The sequence below is a fragment of the Nomascus leucogenys genome, chromosome 8 (assembly GCF_006542625.1).
Source record: "Nomascus leucogenys isolate Asia chromosome 8, Asia_NLE_v1, whole genome shotgun sequence".
NCBI classification, from domain to species: domain Eukaryota; kingdom Metazoa; phylum Chordata; class Mammalia; order Primates; family Hylobatidae; genus Nomascus; species Nomascus leucogenys.
Genome location: NC_044388.1, coordinates 100,461,179 through 100,478,304, shown reverse-complemented (window position 1 = coordinate 100,478,304; position 17,126 = coordinate 100,461,179). Strand labels below are relative to the sequence as shown.

Below are 17,126 nucleotides of genomic sequence, written 5' to 3'. Positions count from 1 at the left end.
CAGGCTGTGGGGCGGGAGGCTCCGGGCGTGACTGCGGGAGGCCTCTTTCTAATTACACGGCCATAGGCTCAGATGTGGCTCCCCTCCCTGTCTGCTGGGGAAACGCCTGCTTCGCCTTCCCCTTCCCCTTTTGGGGCTGCAGGAGTGGGGAGGGGGTCACCTGGCACAGAGCCCCTGCCCTGTCGCCCTTGGATGGGCCAGCCATGGGTGGCCACAGCAGCCTGCTGCTGTGTGAGGCTGGGGCTGCTAGGGTTAGGTCAGCGCCTGCTGTCCCTGAGGATGCCAATCCCCTCAGGGCTTGACTGCTGTGTTTCATTCACTTCTCACTGCTTGCTGACTGGTATCCACCCCTGGCTGCGATCTGTGCCCCGCACCACCCCTCGCTGCGATCGGTACCCCCGCAACTGCGATCCATCCCCCATACCATCCCCCCGGCTGCGATCCGTCCCCTCGCCACCCCCCGGCTGTGGTCCAGCCCCCCCAGCTGCGAGCCACAAAGCCCCACTCACTCCAACAAATAAGTCAGCTCGGCATAACCCGAGCCTCAATGCCAGGGAGCCACGAAGGCAGGACTGCCTCATGAGATGCACATTTAGGTGCCCACAAATGAGGACTCGGAGGAGGACTGCCCGACCCAGAATTCAGTGAGGCCTGGCACAGGATGGGCTGTGCCTGCCTCTGCAGAGCGGAGACAAAGACTGAGGCAGGGAATGGGGCTGGGAACCACAGGGCTAGTTCTCGAGTGGAGGGCCTGGCACAGGCAGAGGGAGCCAGCTGCTGGCCTCCCGGCCCCAGCTCCAGGGAAGTGGGCACAGCTCTGTCAGCCTGGCCAGCCTGTGTGTGTGTTCATGTGTGGAGAGCCCATGGTTCATGGGAGACAGGAAGCAGCTTACAAAAACACAAAGCAGAATGGAAAAAGAAACGAAAAGCCATCTGACCCAGGGACGAGACACATGAGGAAAGAAGGACAAAGCGGAGCCTCCCCGGGGACTGAGGCTGGGCTGCGTTTTGGCTTCCCGCTGGCCACAGCAAAAAGGGAAGCCTCGTGCCGGAGGTGGGCAGAAGTGCCCGTGCTTGGCCCGTGGCTGGTGGACAGGCCCGAGGGCCTTCTCTGACTCGGGCGCCTCACCCCTAGGGCCTCATTCCTTCCTCACTATGACAAGGTGGGCTGGGAACTCATTCTACATATGGGACACCTGAAGCCCACCTGGGAGGGGCTGACTTGCCTGGATCCTTCCGTGGGTGGCCCTGGAGCTGGGATTTGGATGCAAGTGAGGTGGTAAGTGAGCTGCCTACACACAGACACATGCTCTAGTTCAAAAGTGTGCTCACCAACCGCCCACTATGCTGCAGTCATTTGCCCGGGCCTTGGGAGACCTAGAACGCCTGTCTCTGCCCCTCAGGATCTGACACCGGGTGAACGATGCCCACTTACAGGTGGGTTTGCATCCCCTCCTCAGACCCTAAGGCAGGTGGGGGCAGGGTGGTGACCCTGGGGCCCTGAGTCCAGGGACAGCCAGGTTAGCAGGTGACATGGGTGTGACTCTACTGCTAGCCTCAGCGACCTTGGTGGCCAGGGTGGCCACCTGCGTAAGTGCCTGGACTTAGAGAAGTCCCAGAGAGACTGGATCTCACGACTTCTCCTGGGGGACACACACTGGCAGCACGGTGGCTCTGTGCCACTCAGCAACTCTCCTCACCCAGGGCTTTCCCCATCTGGATTTAACGTCTTCTCCACAAAATAACAGGCACGCACCCTCCCTGGGGCTGTTCGGAATGTGCAGGCACACAGGGCCCTACACCAGCAGGTTTCCTCCTGTCTCAGAAGAGTTTGGACTTACATGTCTTGTCTCCTGTGGCTAAAGACACTGACTTCCCTCCAAATTCTCTCCTACATCCGCTGCCCTCCCCTGAGCCCACCCATACACCCTGCTCAACACTCGCCACCCCAGTCCACCCAGGAGCTGGACTGTGGAGAGACAGAGAGGCAGGGAAAACAAATGGCTCATCCCCCTTTCACCTGCAGGGCACTCCCCCATCCACTGCAGACACTCCACAGCTGCTCCAGCTAGGTCCTCATTCAAAGCTCCTCCCCTGGCCTGCTTCCCAGCTCTGTCAGGGCCGGACTCACCCACAGACCCTCTTTCACCCACATCTGCTGAGCCCCGGGAGAAGGTGTCCCACCCTCTTGTCACCCGCATCTGCTGAGCCCCAGGAGAAGGGGTCCCAAGCACCAGTTCCACAAGGACCACACTCCAGCCAGTCTGTTAAAATGAAATATAGCAGGTCGCTGGCTTATAAAGAAAGGTGCTGCCAGCCTGGCTAACATGGTGAAACCCCGTCTCTACCAAAAAATATGAAAATTTGCCAGGTGGGGTGGCGGGCGTCTGTAGTCCCAGCTACTTGGGAGGCTAAGGCAGGAGAATTGCTTGAACCTGGGAGGTGGAGGTTGCAGTGAGCCGACATTGCGCCACTGCATTCCAGCCCGGGTGACAGAGTGAGACTCTGTCTCAAAAAAACAAAAGAAAGATGCTGTGAAGTTTAAACCCCGCAAACAGATCAGAGTTTTGATCTCATAGTCTCAATCTGTAATGTGGGGAGGGGAAATCTCACCACCAAAAGACCCTGGCCATAAGACCCTGGCCAAGAGAGCAGCCACGGGTCCCACGTGGCCCAGCGGCAGGCAGCGTCACCCTCAAGTTCACGCACAAGGGCTGTGAGGTCAGCCTCAGAGTCGACGGTCCCAAGGGGACAGAGCAATCAGGCTCTGCGGACAACTGCGCAGCACTTGAGGCAGGCCCCGGACATGCTGTCCTGAGCATCGCTGCTGTGGACTGTCACCGGCCACAGCAGCTGAGACTGAAGTTCTTTCAGTGCGTCAGCTCCAAGCCAGACCCCACATCTGCTCAAGTCAGCTCCAGGGAAAGGAGAAAAACAATCAGGATTCCAACTGTAAAACCCAGCTGGGCTCGGTGTCTAACAGCCTGGGGGGTTTCCAGAGCCCTTTCCTGTCTGTCATTTATCAGGACTGAGGACAACGCAAGACAGGTGGTCCTGTTCCCATCCTATAGATGTGGAGGGGCTCAGCCAGGTGGATGGAATCCCGGAGCCACCCAGCCTTTGGTGGTCTAGGGGCAGGGGAGAGCTTGTGTGGCTGCCAACCTGGACACCAGAGAGCTTAGGCCTCCCTCCTGCCGGTGGCTGCAAGCCACAGCTTCATGGCCAAGAATGGCTCACGCTCCCCACACCTCTCATCACCTGGGGCCCCAGTGTGGCTGGACAAAATGGGTGGGGGGCTTCCATTTATTCTTATTGTCTCACGTCTGGGCTCACCAAAACTCAGAAATGTTCCTGTCCCTTTGTCCAGGCAGGCCACCAGGTCTGGAAGTGGCCATCCCCTAGCTCCATTTCACAGCCCAGGGGAGAGGTGGTGGTCTTTAGGGAGACCCACATTTCTGGGCCTGGAGGGGGTGGCCACCTGTCAGTGGAGAGCGATTCAGGGGCATGAGGCAAGTCTGACTCCTCTCCTGATCCCAGGTGCCCTGCATGGGGCCTGACCCATAATAAACGATGAACAGAATCGCCGGTGTGTTAATGTGGTTACCAGGGCGACGGGGGCAGGGGCAGCTGGGGATCAGCTGCCTGGCCTGTGCTCCCTCTGCCTTCCCTTCCCGGACCCCGCCCACTGCTGCCCACCCCCTAACAGCCTCCGCCAGCCTGGCCCTGCAGACCAGGCCCCATGTGGGGCTGAGGAGGGTGAAGGACAGGGCCCTGGTGGTACTGATGCCTCAGGCAGACATGACATTCCTGGGTTCCAACCCTGAGCTGGTAGGGTGAGCCCTGTCCTAACTGGGCACCCCCCCACGCATGTCCCACCAAATGCTGCTGAGCCGCGGGCAGAGACTCACCTCGTACAGCAGACAGCCCAGGGACCAGATGTCGGACTTGAAGTTGTAGCCGTTCTCATGGATCCTCTCCGGTGACATGTAGTAGGGCGTCCCCACTGCAACACAGCAAGGGGGGCTGCTTACGCTCCATGTAGGGCAGGGGCAGGGCACAGAGGTGAGGTTGGAGGGAGGGCACATGGGGGCTGGGGAGAGACTGTGCCTCGGTCTCTGAGCAGCCCCTCTCCCTCTCTGGGCCTGTGCCTTCCTCTGTCAGATGAACAGTTGGATCAGAGGTTCCCACGCTAGCAGGGCACTAAATACTTGGGGTGCTGGAGGACTTGAAGCAGATTCCCTGGACCCACCTAGACCAAGAATCAGGCTGGGAGGCTGGGCGCCACGGCTCACACCTGTAATCCCAGCACTCTGGAGGCCAAGGTGGGTGGACAACATGGCGAAACCCCATCTCTACTAAAAATGCAAAAATTAGCTAGGCATAGTGGCGGACACCTATAATCCCAGCTACTCAGGAGGCTGAGGCAGAAGAATCACTTGAATCAGGGAGGCGGAGGTTGCAGAGAGCGAAGATCGCTCCACTGCACTCCAGCCTGGGCAACAGTGAGATTTGGGCTCAAAAAAAAAAAAAAAAAGAATCAGGATGGGGCTGGAGAGCTAGGGGTTGGTGTTTCTGCCAGCTGCCCAGGGGAAGGGGATGCCTTGGCCCGGCTGGGGGAAGCAACTGACCACATGTCCTTTAAGTGGACTGTCTGAATCCGCAAGAGTCAGGATCAGGCTCTGAACAGTGAAAAAATCATCACTGTGGAGGCTGACCAAGATCTTCCACGTGTCAGCTCATTTCTGTTCCCAACAGTGCTATGAGGCAGTATCTCCATTTTCCAGATGGAGAAACTGAGGCTCGGCCGGGTGAAGAGGTTTGCATGAGAGTGGCAGGAATTAGTTCAAACCCAGACCCTCAGGCTCCAGAAACTGAGCACTTAGCTCTGCCCATGGCCACCCACCAATTAGCCTGTCCAGACTCGGGGTTGGCTGAGATCTCTTAAACAGGATGGAAAAGGCACTAACCAAAAAGGAAACGTGTGTAAGGCATTAAAACTAGGAACTTCAGTTCATCAAACCACACCATTCAGAGTTAAAAGGCAAGCCACAGACTGGGAGAAAATCATCCCAACATATACACCTGACAAGGGACTCTTTACAGAACATATTTCAAAGCTTCCGTAAATCAATACATAAGAGACAAACTACCCCCTTATTCAAATGAGCAAAAGCCTCTAACAGGCACTTCACAAAAGAGAATATCCCAGTGGCCAATAAGCACATGAAGCGAGGCTACTTTTCTTACTACTCATCAGAGAAGGGCAAATTAAAACACAATGAGCGGCCGGGTGTGGTTGGCTCATGCCTGTAAACCCACCACTTTGGGAGGCCGAGGTGTGTGAATTACCTGAGGTCAGGAGTTTGAGACCAGCATGGCCAACATGGTGAAACCCTGTCTCTACTAAAAACACAAAAATTAGCCAGGCATGGTGGTACACGCCTGTCACCCCAGCTACTCAGGAGGCTGAGGCAAGAGAAACCCTTGAACCCAGGAGGTAGAGGCTGCAGTGAGCCGAGATCATGCCACTGCACTCCAACCCAGGCGACAGAGTGAGACTCTGTCTCAAAACAAAAAACAAAAACAAAAAAACACAATGAGGTACAACTATGCACCCATCTGCATGCATAAAGACAAAAAAACCAAAGTTAAAGAAAAACAAGGTTGGTGTCAGGCCTCTGAGCCCAAGCCAAGCCATCGCATCCCCTGTGACTTGCACGTATACATCCAGATGGCCTGAAGTAACTGAAGATCCACAAAAGAAGTAAAAACAGCCTTAACTGATGACATTCCACCATTGTGATTTGTTTCTGCCCCACTCTAACTGATCAATGTACTTTGTAATCTCCCCCACTCTTAAGAAGGTTCTTTGTAATTCTCCCTACCCTTGAAAACGTACTTTGCGAGATCCACCCCCTGCCCACAAAACATTGCTCTTAACTCCACCGCCTATCCCAAAACCTGTAAGAACTAATGATAATCCATCTCCCATTGCTGACTCTCTTTTCGGACTCAGCCCACCCGCACCCAGGTGAAATAAACAGCCATGTTGCTCACACGAAGCCTGTTTAGTGGTCTCTTCACACGGACACGCATGAAATTTGGTGCCGTGACTCGGATCGGGGAACCTCCCTTGGGAGATCAATCCCCCATCCTCCTGCTCTTTGCTCCATGACAAAGATCCACCTACGACCTCAGGTCCTCAGACTGACCAGCCCAAGAAACATCTCACTAATTTCAAGTCCGGTAAGCGGCCTCTTTTTACTCTCTTCTCCAACTTCCCTCACTATCCCTCAACCTCTTTCTCCTTTCAATCTTGGCACCACACTTCAATCTCTCCCTTCTCTTAATTTCATTTTCTTTCATTTTCTGGTAGAGACAAAGGAGACACGTTTTATCCGTGGACACAAAACTCCGGCGCCGGTCACGGACTGGGAAGGCAGCCTTCCCTTGGTGTTTAATCATTGCAGGGACGCCTCTCTGATTATTCACCCACGTTTCAAAGGTGTCAGACCACGCAGGGACGCCTGCCTTGGTCCTTCACCCTTAGCAGCAAGTCCTGCTTTTCTGGGGGAAGGGCAAGTACCCCAACCCCTTCTGTGTCTCTACCCCTTCTCTGCTTTTCTGGAGGAGGGACAAGTACCCCAACCCCTTCTCTCTGTGTCTCTACCCCTTCTCTGCTTTTCTGGGGCAGGGGCAAGTACCCCTCAACCCCTTCTCCTTCACCCTTAGCGGCAAGTCCCACTTTTCTGGGGCAGGGGCAAGTACCCCTCAACCCCTTCTCCTTCACCCTTAGCAGCAAGTCCCACTTTTCTGGGGGAGGGGCAGGTACCCCAACCCCTTCTCTCCTTGTCTCTACCCCTTCTCTGCTTTTCTGGGGGAGAGGCAAGTACCCCTCAACCCTTTCTCCTTCACCCTTAGCAGCAAGTCCTGCTTTTCTGGGGGAGGGGCTAGTACCTCTCAACCCCTCTCCTTCACCCTTAGTGGCAAGTCCCGCTTTTCTAGGGGGCAAGAACCCCCAATCGCTTATTTCTGCACCCTGACCTCTTATCTCTGCGCCCCGATCCCTTATTTCTGCACCCCAACCTCTTATATCTCTGTGCCCCAATCCCTTATTTCCGTGCCCCAACCCCTTCTCTGCTTTTCTGGAGGGCAAGAACCCCCCACCCCTTCTCTGTGTCTCTACTCTTTTCTCTGGGCTTGCCTCCTTCACTATGGGCAAGCTTCCACCTTCCATTCCTCCTTCTTCTCCCTTAGCCTGTGTTCTTAAGAACTTAAAACCTCTTCAACTCTCACCTGACCTAAAATCTAAGCGTCTTTTCTTCTGCAATGCTGCTTGACCCCAATACAAACTCGACAGTAGTTCCAAATAGCAGGAAAACAGCACTTTCAATTTTTCCATCCTACAAGATCTAAATACGACAATAATTATTGTCGTAAAATAGGCAAATGGTCTGAGGTGCCTGACATCCAGGCATTCTTTTACACATCAGTCCCTTCCTGGTCTCTGTGCCCAGTGCAACTCATCCCAAATTCTCCTTCTTTCCCTCCCGCCTGTCCCCTCAGTCCCAACCCCAAGTGTCGCTGAGTCTTTCTAATCTTCCTTTTCTACAGACCCATCTGACCTCTCCTCTCCTTGCCAGGCCGAGCTAGGTCCCAATTCTTCCTCAGCCTCCGCTCCTCCACCCTATAATCCTTTTATCACCTCCCCTCCTCACACCTGGTCCGGCTTACAGTTTCATTCCGTGACTAGCCCTCCTCCACCTGCCCAGCAATTTATTTTTAAAAAGGTGGCTGTAGCTAAAAGCATAGTCAAGGTTAATGCTCCCTTTTCTTTATCCCAAATCAGATAGCGTTTAAGCTCTTTTTCATCAAATATAAAAATCCAGCCCAGTTCATGGCTCATTTGGCAGCAACCCTGAGACTCTTTACAGCCCTAGACCCTAAAAGGTCAAAAGGCCGTCTTATTCTCAGTATACATTTTATTATCCAATCTGCTCCCGACATTAAATAAAACTCCAAAAATTAGAATCTGGCCCTCAAACCCCACAACAGGACTTAATTAACCTCACCTTCAAGGTGTACGATAATAGAAAAAAGTTACAATTCCTTGCCTCCACTGTGAGACAAACCCCAGCCACATCTCCAGCACACAAGAACTTCCAAACACCTGAACCGCAGCAGCCAGGTGTTCCTCCAGAACCTCCCCCCGCCAGGAGCTTGCTACACGTGCTGGAAATCTAGCCACTAGGCCAAGGAATGCCCGCAGCCCAGGATTCCTCCTAAGCCATGTCCCATCTGTGTAGGACCCCACTGAAAATCAGACTGTTCAACTCACCTGGCAGCCACTCCCAGAGCCCCTGGAACTCTGGCCCAAGGCTCTCTGACTGACTCCTTCCCAGATCTTCTCGGCTTAGCAGCTGAAGACTGACACTGCCTGATTGCCTCGGAAGCCCCCTAAACCATCACAGACGCCGAGCTTCAGGTGACTCTCACAGTGGAAAGTAAGCCCGTCCCCTTCTTAATCAATATGGAGGCTACCCACTCTACATTACCTTCTTTTCAAGGGCCTGTTTCCCTTGCCTCCGTAACTGTTGTGGGTATTGACAGCCAGGCTTCTAAACCTCTTAAAACTCCCCAACTCTGGTGCCAACTTAGACAATACTCTTTTAAGCACTCCTTTTTAGTTATCCCCACCTGCCCAGTTCCCTTATTAGGCTGAGACACTTTAACTAAATTATCTGCTTCCCTGACTATTCCTGGACTACAGCTGCATCTCATTGCCGCCCTTCTTCTCAATCCAAAGCCTCCTTTGCGTCTTCCTCTTGTATTCCCCCACCTTAACCCACAAGTATAAAATACCTCTACTCCCTCCTTGGCAACCAACCGATCATGCACCCCTTACCATCTCATTAAAACCTAATCACCCTTACCCCGCTCAATGCCAATATCCCATCCCACAGCACACTTTAAAAAGATTAAAGCCTGTTATCACTTGCCTGCTACAGCACGGGCTTCTAAAACCTATAAACTCCCCTTACAATTTCCCCATTTCACCTGTCCTAAAACCAGACAAGGCTTACAGGTTAGTTCAAGATCTGCGCCTTATCAACCAAATTGTTTTGCCTTTCCACCCCGTGGTGCCAAACCCATATACTCTCCTATCCTCAATACCTCCCTCCACAATCCATTATTCTGTTCTAGATCTCAAACATGCTTTCTTTACTGTTCCTTTGCACCCTTCATCCCAGCCTCTCTTCGCTTTCACTTAGACTGACCCTAACACCCATCAGGCTCAGCAAATTACCTGGGCTCTACTGCCGCAAGCCTTCACAGACAGCCCCCATTACTTCAGTTAAGCCCAAATTTCATCCTCATCTGTTACCTATCTTGGCATAATTCTCATAAAAACACATGTGCTCTCCCTGCTGATCGTGTCCAATTAATCTCCCAAACCTCAATCCCTTACAAAACAACAACTCCTTTCCTTCCTAGGCATGGTTAGTGCGGTCAGAATTCTTACACAAGAGTCAGGACTGCACCCTGTAGCCTTTCTGTCCAAACAACTTGACCTTACTGTTTTAGCCTAGCCCTCATGTCTGCGTGCAGCGGCTGCTGCTGCCGCCCTAATACTTTTAGAGGCCCTCAAAATCACAAACTATGTTCAACTTACTCTCTACATTTCTTATAACTTCCAAAATCTATTTTCTTCCTCATACCTGACGCATATACTTTTTGCTCCCTGGCTCCTTCAGCTGTACTCACTCTTTGTTAAGTCCCACAATTACCATTGTTCCTGGCCCGGACTTCAATCCAGTCTCCCACATTATTCCTGATACCACTACCTGACCCTCATGACTGTATCTCTCTGATCCACCTGACACTCACCCCATTTCCCCATATTTCCTTCTTTCCTGTTCCTCACCCTGATCACGCTTGATTTATTGATGGCAGTTCCACCAGGTCTAATCCCCACACACCAGCAAAGGCAGGCTATGCTATAGTACAAGCCACTAGCCCACCTCTTAGAACCTCTCATTTCCTTTCCATCGTGGAAATCTATCCTCAAAGAAATAACTTCTCAGTGTTCCATCTGCTATTCTACTACTCCTCAGGGATTATTCAGGCCCCCTCCCTTCCCTACATATCAAGCTCGAAGATTTGCCGCCACCCAGGACTGGCAAATTAGCTTTACTCAACATGCCCCGAGTCAGAAAACTAAAATACCTCTTCATCTAAGTAGACACTTTCACTAGATAGGTAGAGGCCTTTCCTACAGGGTCTGAGAAGGCCACTGCAGTCATTTCTTCCCTTCTGTCAGACATAATTCCTCAGTTTAGCCTTCCCACCTCTATACAGTCTGATAACAGACCAGCCTTTATTAGTCAAATCAGCCAAACAGTTTTTCAGGCTCTTAGAATTCAGTGAAACCTTTATATCCCTTACAGTCCTCCATCTTCAAGAAAAGTAGAACGGACTAAAAGTCTTTTAAAAACACACCTCACCAAGCTCAGCCACCAACTTAAAAAGGACTGGACAATACTTTTACCACTTTCACTTCTCAGAATTCAGGCCTGTCCTCGGAATGCTACAAGGTACAGCCCATTTAAGCTCCTTTTTATTAAGCCCCAGTCTCATTCCAGACACTGGACCAACTTAGACTATGCCCTCAAAAAACTTGTCACCCCTACTATTTTCTGTCTAGTCATACTCCGTTCTCAACTACTCACACATGCCCTGCTCTTGTTTACAATGCCGGTTTACACTGTTTCTCCAAGCCATCACAGCTGATATCTCCTGGTGCTATCCCCAAACTGCCACTCTTAGCTCTTGAAGTAAATAAATAATCTTTGCTGGCAGGACTATGCTGAATCTCCTTAGGCACTCTCTAATCAGATGTCCTAGGTCCTTCCAATTCTTAGACCTTTTATACCTGTCTTTCTCCTTCTCTTATTCCATTTAGTTTTTCAATTCATACAAAACCGTATCCAGGCCATCACCAATAATTCTATATGACAAATGTTTCTTCTAACAACCCCACAATATCACCCCTTAAAACAAAATCTTCCTTCAGCTTAATCTTTCCCACTCTAGGTTCCCACGCCACCCCTAATCCTGCTTGAAGCAGCCCTGAGAAACATCGCCCATTCTCTCTCTCCATACCACCCCCCAAAAAATTTTCGCCGCCCCAAGACTTCAACACTATTTTGTTTTATTTTTCTTGTTAATACAAGAAGGCAGGAATGTCAGGCCTCTGAGCCCAGGCCAAGCCATCGCATCCCCTGTGACTTGCACGTATACATCCAGATGGCCTGAAGTAACTGAAGATCCACAAAAGAAGTAAAAATAGCCTTAACTGATGACATTCCACCATTGTGATTTGTTCCTGCCCCACTCTAACTGATCAATGTACTTTGTAATCTCCCCCACCCTTAAGAAGGTTCTTCGTAATTCTCCCTACCCTTGAAAATGTACTTTTCGAGATCCACCCCCTGCCTGCAAAACATTGCTCTTAACTTCACCGCCTATCCCAAAACCTATTAGAACTAATGATAATCCATCTCCCTTTGCTGACTCTCTTTTCGGACTCAGCCCACCTGCACCCAGGTGAAGTAAACAGCCATGTTGCTCACACGAAGCCTGTTTAGTGGTCTCTTCACACGGACGCGCATGAAAGCTGGTGATGTGTGGAGCACCGGGAATGTCCACACTTTGCTGATGAGAAGGTAAAATGGTACAACTACTTTGGAAAACCACTAGCTGGTTTCTACCATGGCCAAACACTGCCAACACTATAACCCAGCAATTCCGCTCCTAGGTAGATGCCCAAATGAGTGCTTCCATCCACCAAAAGATACAATCAAGAATGTGCAGAGTGGCTTTGTTTGTAACAGCAAAAACCAGAAACAAATGTTGGATCAATTGATAAACTGTGGTCTGTTCACACAGTGGGATACTGTACAGCACTGCAAAAGAAAAAACCTCAGTTATACACGACAAAATGAATGCAGCTCATGGACGTAATGCTGGGTAAAAGAAACCAGGCACAAAAGAGCACATTATTGTATTTCATTTATGTGAAATTAAAGAATAGGAAAAGCTATTCTATAGGAGTGGTGACCAGGAAAGGGCTCCAGGAGCTTCACTGTATGTATACAATACCTCAGTTAACAAGTGAAAGAGGAAAAAGGTGTTAATGGTGAAGATGGGGCTCTGCTGCCAAGAGGGAAGCCAGAGGGCTTCAGGGCCTGTCCTCAGGGTCCCTCTTCTCCCCGCAGGAAAGGCTAACACTGAGGAAATTGTGGAGGACTGTGCCCTGACCTCCCAGCACCTATCGGGTTATCTCTGGGCAGCAGGGCACATGTTGGATGAGCTGGAACCGTGCAAAGATGGGAGGATTTCCTGAGGGAGTGAGCTCTCCATCACCAGAGGCATGAAAACCTCAGCAGAGGGGCTGATTTAGCAGGTCTGGAGTGGAGCCCAGGAATCTGGTCCTGTAACCTGACATTCTCCTATCAGCCCATTGTGTGGATGGCTATTCTAGAGGCATAGGCCTGGAATTTTTTTTTTTTTTTTTTTTTGAGATAGAGTCTTGCCCTGTCACCCAGGCTGGAGTGCAGTGGCGCGATCACCTCTGCCTTCCAGGTTGAAGTGAATCTCATGCCTCAGCCTCCTGAGTAGCTGGGATTACAGGCACGTGCCACTATGCCCAGCTAATTTTTTTTTTTTTAAATTATAATTTAGGTTTTAGGGTACATGTGCACAATGTGCAGGTTTGTTACATATGTATCCATGTGCCATGTTGATTTCCTGTACCCATTAACTTGTCATTTAGCATTAGGTATATCTCCTAATGCTGTCCCTCCCCCCTCCCCCCACCCCACAACAGTCCCCGGAGTGTGATGTTCCCCTTCCTGTGTCCATGAGTTCTCATTGTTCAATTCCCACCTATGAGTGAGAACATGCGGTGTTTGGTTTGCCCAGCTAATTTTTATATTTTTAGTAGGGACGGAGTTTCACCATGTTGGCCAGGCTGGTCTCGAACTCCTGACCTCAGGTGATCCGTCTGCCTCAGCCTCCCAAAGTGCTGGGATTATAGGTGTGAGCCACTGCGCCTGGCCTGGACTGGATTTTTAAGGTTGCTAAACTGAGAATATTTTCACTGGCCTGGAGACACCATGTCATGTGACAGAGGCTGCTGCTGTTCTAACGAGAGTCTCTGTGGCGAGCTGGAGTCCCAGCGTGGCAAAGGCTGGCTGATGTGGCCTGTGACACGAGGAAGAGGGGACCCAGGACCCTGGGAGGAGAATGGACCATTCAGGGGCTACACTCAGAAGGCACCGGGCCCAGGCCTCAGGGTTTCATGGTCAGGAGATTTCGGGAAAAACACAGGTAACTTTTAATTTCATGAAGGAAGTATTTAAAAAACACAAAGCCCCCGACTACCATTTAGGGTCAGTCACTATGATTTTTAAAAGAAAAGACAGCTTGGTACGATTCAGAAAACCCATTTCTCAAAACTGAGGACAGTTCTTTACAAAACTGAACAAGTTTAACATTTTGAACTTTATTATATTCTTGTTTTTTCTTTCTTTCTTCTTCTTTTTTTTTTTTTAAGACAGGGTCTCGCTCTGTCGCCCAGGCTGAAGTGCAGTGTGATGATCTTGGCTCACTGCAACCTCTGCCTCCTGGGTTCAAGTGATTCTCCTGCCTCAGCCTCTCTAGTAGCTGGGACCACAGGCGCACACCACCACGACTGGCTAATTTTTGTATTTTTGGTAAAGACGGGTTTCGCCATGTTGGCCAGGCTGGTCTCGAACTCTTGACCTTGGGTATCTGCCCGCTTCAGCCTCCCAAAGTGCTGGAATTACAGGCATGAGCCACCACGCCCCACCTAAAATTCTTTGCAGAGAGAGGTTCTCACTATGTTGCCCAGGCTGGTCTCAAACTCCTGGCCTCAAGCGATCCTCCCACTTTGGTCTCCTAAAGTGTTTGGATTATAGGCTTGAGCCACTGCATCCGGGCTTGTTTTTCTTCTCTTAATGGAGATGGATGAAGAACTACCTCGCAGTGTTTGGAGAGGCTGTAATGGTGTTGGAAATCTCTGCTCTGGGCTGTGAACCCCCAGTGGCAGGACTTTGTTTGTTGCCGTATCCCAGTACCCTGCGCAGGAGGGCTCATAGTGGGTGCCTTGTGGGCGTCCGCTCACTGGATGAATGAATCCGCCTGCCCGTGAGCTATGTGGCAGCATGTGCCCCTGCCCACAATTCTTCCTTGCAGCTGAACACACTGCTTATTTAACTGATGGCTGCCTGGAGCTCAAGTGTCTGAGATGTGATTATTGCTTTATCAGGATACCAAGCTCCTTTTCATGGCAATAATCCCCAAACAAGCACAGCAGCCCTCACTTAAAGCCCTGCTTGTGAGAAAGGTGTCATCCTCTATGCATACTTGATGAGCAAAGCCAGGGGCTAACCGCTACTCAGCAGAAAGGGCTGTCAGTCAACATATGAATCCATGTGGGGTTCTATTGGGAAAGCAAATCGCAACTTCCAGCAGCAACACCTTGTATACTTTGGTCAAGAGGGAGCAAAAGTAAAGGAACAGGCCAGTGTGAAATGGATGGCTTGTCGTAGCCAACCATGGGATGAAACACACAGCTCTTGGTGAACAGTGGGAGCCTCAGGAAAAATGTAAGTGGATTCCAGCACCGGGTGCTATGGATGGATGTGCCTACAGGTTGGACAATGATGTAGGGCTGATGGGGTGCACACAGAGATGGCAGGGGACAGATGCAGGCAGGGAGTCCTGTCCCCAGTGAGAGATACCACTGTCCACTGTCTGGCTAACACTGCACTCTTCAGACTCCTGGCCAAGCCCCTTCCTGTCTGATCCTACAGGCTCTTCCCACCCTCAGTCTCCTCTGCTCACTGTGGATCTGCCTGGGCCTCTACAGGAGGGATGCTGTGGGGAGAGGTCACCTACACTGGGGCCGGGCTGTGGCCTGGCGCTGCCTTGGCCAGGACCATCGGAAAGCAAGGGCTTGGAGTGCCTGGCCCTCAGCCCGGGTCCTCCCACAGCGGCCACTCCAGCCCCAGCCCCAGCCTGCTTTTCCACTCACCTCTGTGCCTTTGCACATGCTGTTCCCTTTGCCACCTTGTGGGCTCCTTTAAGGTCCCCTCCCCTGGCCAGGGAGAGCCGGCTGCTCAGCAGGACCCAAACATTACGTTTGTCCCTTTGTTCCATCACCACTTCCTGCCTCTGCTGGGGCGCCAAGGCAGGCCGACAGATCCCTGTCTCAGCCTGGCTTTATACTGAAAGCCTGGGCACACGGGCAGAGAGAGGTTTGGGGCACCAGCCCTCCGTCCCCTCCTCTCTTCACCTCACTCCTCTGCCACCTCACTGCTCTTTCTGCTTACCCCACTTCCACTGGTGTAAGGAGAAAAGGCAAACACCCAAATGCAATTTGGAGCTTTCTTCTAAGATGCTAGTGTTGCAAATTGCCATCCATTCATCATCCACCCAACTGTCCAACCATCCATAATTGGCTATCGTCTGTCCGTCCATCCATCCATCCATCCATCCATCCATCCATCCATCCATCCCCCATTCATTCATCCATCAGTCTGTCCATCACCCATCCATCCATCCAGCCACCTGCCCACCTCCAACTAAGATTAACTGAGCCTTGACCCTGCTGGGACCTTGCAGGAGTGGGTCCATCAGGAGGCAGGGAGTTAGTTGCCTGTCCCAGGAAGTATTCAGAAAGAGCCAGTTGGCCGTGTCTATCAAGAACGGACTGAACTGATCCACGCTGCAGCTGCATTGCCTGGAAAGGCTGGTTAAAAATCCGGATCTCCTGTCCAACTCCAGACCTGGGGGCCAGAATCTCCAGGGGTGGAACCTGGACCCTGTATCTCTTACAAGAGATGTTACTGTTAGTTCCCGTCTAAAAGGAGCTGCCAAAAGGCCTCACTCACCCACCTCACTCTTTCAGACGCTCAGTGAGCATCTGTGCAACGGAAAGGTAAAGAAAGTGAAGGAACTAGTGAAGCCTTAACTGAGAGAGGCTTGGCCCATCCTGAGCGGGGCAGCACAGGGTCCTCAGGTCCCTGCCTCCCGGCAGGTTCCCCAACCCCCTGACCCAGGAGAGGGGCTGTTCCCCAACCCCCTGACCCAGGGGAGGGGCTGCTCTCCCTTCTATCTTAAAGTCAGGGTGCCGTGTCTCACTGGGGTCAGGGTGTCCTGGACTGGAGCTAGGGCTGTGTGAAGCTACAGGGGCAGATACAGCACCTCTTCCTGTGATGCCAACTTGTCTGGGAATAAGTCACGTAAAGCCTGGTGTCTATACTGACAACAGCCACTCAGACACTACGGAGCACAATGCCCAACTCGCATGAGTTTTGAAGATAAAACGAGAGATTTCAAAGAAACCCCCAGCTTGCAGCGGGCCACTGGAGGACGCATCCCCAGACGCCAGGGGAGCTGGGATTCTGAGGAGGAGTCGGGGAAGCTGGCAGGAGGAGGGGCCTCCACAGACAGGGGTCCTGCCCAGGATGACCTCTGTGTGCAGCGCAGCCCAGGCCTTACCCCGGCCCATCTCCCGGCGATGCCAAGACGCAGAGGCAGAGCCCTGTGCAGCCTGGGTTTCCACGCCCCTCCCAGAGAGTCCCACCGCCCCCTCCTCCTGGTGGGGACAGAGCTGTGTGTATGAAAGAAGAGCCTGACAAACCCTGACCTTCCCGGAATCTCTACCTAGAACTCCCGATTTCAAACCCAGGAGATATCAGAGGAGAATGTGGGATCTGAAAGAGGGAGGCTGATTAAAGGGGCCCCGCTTCCCCAAGATGCGCCGGTCCTGTCAAAACAAACTTTGCCATTTTGAAATGCTCTCGGTGTTTGAAACATGTTCATTAGCTATGAAAAAGGCAGATTTCACAAGAAGGGGAGGCTGGTGTCTGCAAGCTGCCCCTCTTCCCCAGATGGTGGATTGGAAAGCAGCTGGAGAAATGCGGTATCCTTGCTGACATCCGTCCAGCCGGCGGGACATCGGGCTGGGCAGCTGTGCCTTGGCACTGAATCTTCCATGGGACAGACAGGGGCAGGTGGGGACAGCAGTGACGTGG

The 17,126-nt window shown here is 51.9% G+C and overlaps 1 protein-coding gene across 2 annotated transcripts in view; it reads right to left on the bottom strand.

Annotated features, from left to right (window-relative positions):
- NEK6 (NIMA related kinase 6) overlaps window positions 1-17,126 on the bottom strand; it is a 102,080-nt gene that overhangs the window by 8,605 nt on the left and 76,349 nt on the right. For both annotated transcript variants that reach the window (XM_012509009.2, XM_003264116.4), the window contains exon 8: window positions 3,909-4,003. In XM_012509009.2, coding sequence (XP_012364463.1) covers window positions 3,909-4,003 — 95 coding nt within the window. The remainder of the gene's footprint in view (window positions 1-3,908; window positions 4,004-17,126) is intronic.